Source organism: Zalophus californianus, chromosome 4, assembly GCF_009762305.2.
Source record: "Zalophus californianus isolate mZalCal1 chromosome 4, mZalCal1.pri.v2, whole genome shotgun sequence".
NCBI classification, from domain to species: Eukaryota; Metazoa; Chordata; class Mammalia; order Carnivora; family Otariidae; genus Zalophus; species Zalophus californianus.
The window spans coordinates 91,929,068-91,936,050 of NC_045598.1; the positions used below are offsets into that span (position 1 = coordinate 91,929,068).

A 6,983-nucleotide genomic window follows, 5' to 3' on the forward strand; every position below is an offset into this window, starting at 1 on the left:
CAGGTCTCAAGTCTGGGTTCTGGTGTCCACGCAGCCACCACCACTGCCCCCCCCCCCCCCCCCGCCAAGATCAGACAAATCCCACTTTGTCTGACCTACTGTGGCCTCTGAGACGTGTTCTATTTTTAACCCCTTTTCGGAATTGGCTCTCTTCTTCAAAGGATCAGGTCCCGTTCCTCTTTCTCTCCCTCTCCCACGCCCGTCCCCAGCTCCCTGCGAAGAGAGAGTTAATATATATTTTTATTTATTTGCTTTTTGTGTTGGGATGGGTTCGTGTCCGGTCCCAGGGGGTCTGATGTGGCCGTGACGGGTTGGGTGGGCACCCAGCAGTCCTGGCGCGGGGGCCTGAGGCCCTTCCCTTTGCTCCAGGCTCTCATCTCCTGCCTCCTCTCCTCCCGCCGCCTCAGTTTTGCCAACCGCTGTTCGTTTGAGTTCCCATGTACGCTGAGCATGTATTCCCCACTTGTCACCGACTTTCCTCTGGAGCAGGTGGCTAGAAAAAGAGGCTATGGGTGGGAAAAAAAAAAATGTTCCTGTTTCTCATGTGTAAGGCTGGTTACCGGCTTTTCTGCCATGGATTCTCCCCCTGAACTCTCCCCTCAGCAATTCCTACAAAGGGTTAAAAATTTAACTGGTTTTTAACTACTGATGACTTGACTTAAAAAAATACAAAGATGCTGGATGCTAACTTGATACTAACCATCAGATTGTACAGTTTGATTGTTACTGTAAATACAGTAGGGTTTTGTGTTTGTTTTTTTTTTCATTTCCCCATACTACTGAATAAACTATAGTTCTGTGCGGGTTGAGCGCTGTCATCCTGTGCTTCTGTGGGTGCCCTGTGCTTCCAGAGGGAGGTTCTGGAAAACAAGAGCAGGGAGGGCCGTGGGAGGGCCAGGAAGTCAGGGGACTCGGATGTCAAGTGGCCAGTGAGCTAGCCCCCACGACCAGCACCCCAGCAGTGCTCCCCGAATAGCCTCATCAGCTCGGAGCCCATGTCCTGGCACGTCCAAAGAAGATGTGGCAGGTGGCAGGAGAGTATCCTTTTCATCAGGACAACAGGGACTTGTGGAGGCTGCAAAGAGAAGGCAGGTTTCCAGTCCAGCCCCTTAGGGCTGAGTCCTGGCGACAGAATTCAGGAGACAGGGAGGGCAGGGTGGCTGAGTGGCTCAGTGACGAGGTACCTCCTGACTCCACTCCTCTGGGTCATTGTGTGTGTTTTCCCATCAGAAATGAAGCAACAATTCACACTCAAGCCACCTCCGTGCTCTGCAACATTACTTCCTTTCCCAAGTTTTGTGTTTTTCAAAGGTCTGTTCAGCAAACTAGCCGGGGAGTTAACATGGGGGCCATAGAGGGTAGTGATTAAGAGCACATACCTTGGAACCAGACCCAGTGACCTAAGCTCTCCGAGCCTTAGTTTCTCTGCCTGCGAAATGAGGATGATAATAGCATCCGCCTAATTGAGCTTTTATGAGAATTAAATGAGTTAACACATGTAAAGTGCTTCGAACAGTTCGCAGTGCGTAGTTAAGAGGCCAGTAAATGTTGGCTTCCGGCATTGTTGCTCCTGGGGAGGGGTGGGGGTAGAGTGCAGAGAAAAATAGCCAGCCCCAAAGGGAAGGAAGTAAGCAGGTAGCTGAGCAAGAAGGGCCACTGTGGCAGGGGGCCTCCTCCCTAGCTGGCAAGGTCTACTGGACGTTGCTTAAGCAAGTTTGGAGCAGGATGGGGGCAGGGCAGGTGGGGGTTATGAAATTCAAGACTGACCAAGGGCAAAGGGAACATGCCTTGTCCTTTCTGGCCACCAGGTGGCAACAGCATACGGGTCTGCCTCCCAAGCCACACACACGTGCCATCTGACGGCCACACCTCAGAGCTTGCCTAGGTGCGCCGGCCTTCCAGAGCTTCCGTCCCACTGGGGAGTCACCAAGGGCCCTGCTCACCAGCTGGAGAACACACCTGAGGTTTTCTTGCCTCTGCCAAATTTCTCCAGAGCCAAATAGTCGGTGTCTTTCCGCATCCCCTCCCGCAGCTCAATTCTTAGACTCCCAGAGCCTGTAGGAGTTGCTGTAGGAGGCTCAGGGAGAGAGGCGAATGCCTAGGCGGCTGCCACTGTAATAAAAGTCAATATGTTCATTGAACCTGAAGATCAGCCATAAAAAGGAGACAGCAGTGGAGGGCCTCTGTCTGGGAAAGGACATTTTAATGCCTAAGTGGGGTGCTGATGGGCATCTATATGTGGGGGGGCGGGGGGCACCAGCTGACACTCCACTCCCTCTGTTCAGTCGCCTACTGCCTTCCTTAAGTCATAGCCCAGCCTTCAAAGAGGGAAGTTCTCTCAAAACTCACAAGGAATTGGGGCACCTGGGTGGTGCAGTCTGTTTAGCGTCTGACTCTTGGTTTCGGCTCAGGTTGTGATCTCGGGGTCGTGAGATCGAGCCCCGTGTTGAGCCACGCCCCGGGCTCCATGCTTAGAGCAGAGTCTGCTTAAGACTCTCTTTCCCTCTCCCTCCGCCCCTACTTGCCCCCTATCCCGGCTCTCTCTCTAAAATGAATAAATAAATCCTAAAAAAAACCCAAAAACCCAACAAGGAATTGAATTGGTTCTGGTTTCAAGAGTCAAAGGCTGTGAGAAAAGGGGGACCCTTAGTGAAATCTGTTAGTCTCTGTCATTCGTTCACCAACCCCCCCTCCCTTGCACTCAAATTTATTTTTTCAACAAATGAAATTCTCTGCCACATACAAATCATAACACTAGGCACGGCAGAGGTTTATAAGACAGAGGTGTCAGCCCTCAAGTCTAGGACCACCAATTCTAATGATATAAGGCAGAATGTGATGAGGTGTTCCAGCATCTTCTGCTGAAGCAGTCAGCAAAACTGAATACCAGGGTACCCACCAAAGGGTCCCCTCATCTCATCAGTACAGCAGAGTAGATGCTGAGGGCATTCTCAGAAGGCTCCATGCTCTTGCCAGGAAAGACACCCAAGCTTAGGATATAGATAATAACTTGACCAAGACCTTGCCTTGATAGCCTCACTCACATATTTCACTTGATCTGGACCTTTCATTAACACATGTATCCCGGAAGAAGGTAGCTTGTTCCCATCTAATGCCAACAAAGGGAGGGTGGGTGGTCCCGAATCACAAGGCCCTTCAGCCTAATTAGGGCCCGGTCTGGGAAGCTTGTCGTGGCTCCGTCATCGGAATAACACAGGAGTTTACTACAAATCTGTGTGAAACTGGAGAATTTACTTTCACATATACAGAGATTAGAAAAATACATTCATTTTATTTTAGAAAAACACTGACCAATGTAAGCTTATCATCAATTGGCCTCTTAAAGAGTCAGAGAATTTACAGGAAAGAAGTTCTGGAGACCACATGCCTGCCTCTGTCTCTCCAAACAGGCCTGCGTCCTGGACGTAATTCAGGGCTCCTCCTCAGAGAGCAGGAGGCCATTCACATGTAAATGCCCAGTGAACCAATGCCTGGGAAGAAGATCAAACCCTCTGGGACTGAACACAAGAGTCGGGGCTGGCTACTCTCTGGCTTTTCTCATTCTCTGCTTGTTAATTTCACTGTCAGGAGGTGACCTCTTTTCCCTAATCCTCTTTCAACCCACAGGGTCTGATTCCCCTCCAGCTCAGCCCTAATCCACCCCATCTCCCATCTCTTTACTCTTGGGCCACCAGCCCTGGTGTCATCTCTTTCTCCTGCTCCCGGGCCAGAATCTGCTAGAGTCAGGGCCTGTCTTCCATGAGAGGGCTTGGGAGGCCGAGTAGAGGTGAGTCCAGGCAGTGACGGTAGTGGTTTGCTACTGAATTCTTGCTTGCTGTCCTGATCTCTTTACCTAAGGAGTCAGAAGGAAGAACTGCTTTAAACTGTCCCTCTTCCTCAAGCCCATTTGTCACCCAGCTGAGATCAAGTTTCTGAGGGAAGGAAGAAATGGGACTCCTTGCCTCTCCAGGCTCCCCTCTCATCCCCACCTTGCCACACAAGACTCAGGGCTGGTGTGCATAACAGTTTGGAAGCCCAGATGACAGAGGGGCGAGAGCATCTTAACCAGTCTTACCTGGTAGGTCCTGGGACTGCAACCTTCTTGGGGGGCTGCAGATTGCTTCGAGTGGCACCAGGGACCGGAAGATTTGGTCGCTGGGAAATGGGAACTTGATGGGGGTTGACAAAAGAAATGAGTTAGCAGAGAGTTCAAATGACCTTCTCAGAGTGAGTTTGGGATTAGTGCCTTTCTTCCTACCCAAGGTCAAAAACATAAGGTATTTGAAAACCATGGTTCAGACTCTTTGCCCGGACCCCCATCCTCTCTTTCACTTAGTCTCCCCATCTTCAAATTGAGTGGTAATGAAGATGGAGAAAGTGGTCCCTGGTCCCAGCTCTGGGAGGGTGCATCCAAGCTGGGCAAGGGTAAGCATTCTTCCTCCTGATTTCCAACTATTATGTCCACTCTTCCTCACCTCTGTGCCCTGCGGCGCTTGGTCGTGGAAGTCCTTTCCGAGTTGGCAGAGAAGCTGGAGGCAGGGCACCTTTGCTGGGTGGTACACTCCGGCTGGTGAGTGGCATTCGGCTGGCAGGCCTGGGGATGGCTGAGGGAATAGGCAGTCGACTGGAAGGCTTAGCAGCTGCTCCCTGTGGCCGAGAGAGTCGCTGAGAGTTGCTGGTAGAAGGCTGTGGGGCCAAGACTGGTCTGACAGGGGTAGGCGGGCCTGGTGGAAAGGAGTAGAGGAATGAGAGGGTCAGATCCACATCCTTCGCCCCCTCCCACTCACCCACAGCTTTGCTGCCCAAGCCTTCTCACTTGCTGTTGCTCTCCCAACGGGCCCAGCTTTGCCCCGGATTGGAGGAGTGGATCGGGCAAGAGGAGAAGATGCTGGGCTTTTGGATGCAGGGAACAGATTGCAAGTGGGTGACTCCTGAAATACAAAGAGAGAAAAAATAGAACTAGAAGGGAAAAAGAATCTGTTCTGCTGGCTGTTTGAGAAATAGAGGTGGAGAGTTGCCTACGTCCCAGTAAGGAAGGCAGACGTTAGCTGCCAACATCATCATCCTCACCAATACCATTTATCTTGAACTTATTATAGACATTTACAGAGATATGTGCAGATGCTGCGGTAAGTGCTTTGCTTACGGTATCTTGCTTAATTCCAATAATTCTGAGGTAGAATTTTACTAACCCCATTTTACCAACTCTATGGCTATACCAAGTCACACACTGTGTCTGAGGGCACACATCCAACCCAGACCCTCCAAACTTACTCTCTTCACACTGGAGGGCCTCTTTCCAGATGTTGTCCGAAGAGCCCTGACTGCCCCCTTCTTATCGCTGCTCCGGAGTCGGGGTGTCAGGCTGCTTGGGGAGGGGGTGCTCCGAGTCAAAGAACTCACAGTGGGCAGCAGGTCTCGGACGGGACTGTCCTTCAGCACAAAGGTTTCCCTCCGAGGGCTGGGCTTCACCTTGCGAGGCCCCAGGACTTCCCCTGTGCTCTCCTGCTCCTGCAGGGCACACTGTTCCAGCTGGGCTGCCAGTCGGTTGGCCTCATGGAGAATCTCCTCCAGCTTCTCTGGACTAAGGGGGCCTAGGCTGAGCCTCACCCCCTGGGGGGCTGGGGCCACTGCATTTGGGTCACTTCGATTGGAAAGTCCTCTTCGGAGGGGTTTCTCTGGAGTCACCGACACTGCTATATCTTCCTCCTCACGACTGAGACAGAAAACAAACCAGGCACCATGCGCACACAGAAGAGAGCAGGAGACTGTGCAAAGGAGACCTGGTACCCCTCCCCGCCCCACAACAGAGCCAGGGATACAACCCAAACCCTGATGCCCATGCTGGCTGGGAGATCTGGCCTCTAGGTGATGAGACGCCTGGTTCTATGAGGCCTAATAGGCCTTTAGCTCTTACCGACATTGGAAACGACGCCAGGATGAAGACGCAGCAAATCCACCTACCCTTTTTCTTAACATCCTGAAATCTCATTCCAGCTTATCCGTTTTTCCTTCCCCCAGTAGTGTCATTGAGGCCCATGTCAACAAGTCCCCCAGCAGCCGCAGGGCACCCAACCTTGCTACATTACCAACCCAGACCCCAGAGACCAATAATTCAGCAGTAGGCGGTTAGAGACAAAGAGGCATTGTTGGAGGAAAGCAAGTAGGTTAAAGAGGATGGTACCTGTCAGATGGTGACAGCCCTCCAAAGTCCAAGGTCTCATCCACGATAAACTTTACATCTGTAGGGGAGAAGGGAATGAATGCCAGCCTCAGGTCACTAACACGGCTCTCAATCGCAGCGCCTCATTCTTCCCTCCTTCCTTTCCTTACCTTCCTCCAAATCTTCCATGTTCCAGCCGGTAGGAGAACGAGTCAGCTTAGACCTGAGCTGGAGAGAAAATACCCCTTTCTTCAGTTCTCCATCCTGCCCAAGGCTCCCAGCTAGACTCAGGGTGCAAGCCAGGGGTTGGGGATCACGCTGGAGGTAAAGCAAGGGTCCCAGGAGTAGCACCTGCCCCTGTAACTTAGCCCTGTTACCTCCGGGGAAGGTGCGGAGAGCGCACATCCCCCCTCCTCAGGTTGCCCAGCCGCCCCCCTACAACCTGGCCTCTCTTCACCGGGGGCGGTCTGCACGCCCTATCTCCTTCCCCGCCACCATCCTCCGGTTCTTCCTCTCCCCAGATCACCTTTCAACTCCCACGGCACCACCCGCACACCACACCTCCAGCCCACCCTGCGTTTTTACTTTCCGCCCCGCCTCACCTCTCGCCGAAGGTGCTTGCCTCCCCACCACTTGGTCCCGGGAATCAGCCCCGAGGGGGTGGGGCTCCTTTCGAATCTCTCAGGCTCCACCCACTCCTACCGCAGACGCCCAGTGATTGGCGGATCCCAGCATCCCCTGCCCTCGGGGGCGGGGCGGCTATAGGCAGCCGGCCGGAAGTCTACAGGTGGGGGCCGTGTGGAGAGCGGCTCTGAGAAAG

The 6,983-nt window shown here is 52.8% G+C and overlaps 1 protein-coding gene across 8 annotated transcripts; it reads right to left on the bottom strand.

Annotated features, from left to right (window-relative positions):
• Positions 1–378: 378 nt before the first annotated feature.
• Positions 379–6,983, bottom strand: PSRC1 (proline and serine rich coiled-coil 1). Of its 8 annotated transcripts, none has more exons than XM_027623046.1 (10): positions 6,766–6,983; positions 6,334–6,391; positions 6,185–6,242; positions 5,275–5,716; positions 4,817–4,931; positions 4,476–4,724; positions 4,076–4,169; positions 3,045–3,853; positions 1,960–2,112; positions 379–506 (listed from the first exon to the last, which is right to left on the bottom strand). In XM_027623046.1, exons 2-8 carry the CDS (start codon positions 6,350–6,352, stop codon positions 3,850–3,852), a joined length of 981 nt encoding a protein of 326 aa, XP_027478847.1. In that variant the 5' UTR covers positions 6,353–6,391; positions 6,766–6,983; the 3' UTR covers positions 379–506; positions 1,960–2,112; positions 3,045–3,849. The 8 variants fall into 8 exon arrangements, with proteins under 8 accessions (XP_027478847.1, XP_027478836.1, XP_027478879.1 ...); XM_027623035.1 differs by lacking the exon at positions 379–506 and adding an exon at positions 733–860; XM_027623078.1 differs by lacking the exon at positions 379–506 and adding an exon at positions 937–1,075 and having other exon boundaries at positions 4,476–4,594; positions 4,788–4,931.

Coding starts and splice junctions, on each gene's coding strand:
- PSRC1 (XM_027623046.1), bottom strand. Junction 5,717..6,184: donor GGGCTGTCACCATCTGACAG/GTACCATCCTCT, acceptor TTTCTGTCTCAG/TCGTGAGGAGGAAGATATAG. Junction 4,170..4,475: donor AAGCGCCGCAGGGCACAGAG/GTGAGGAAGAGT, acceptor ACCCCCATCAAG/TTCCCATTTCCCAGCGACCA.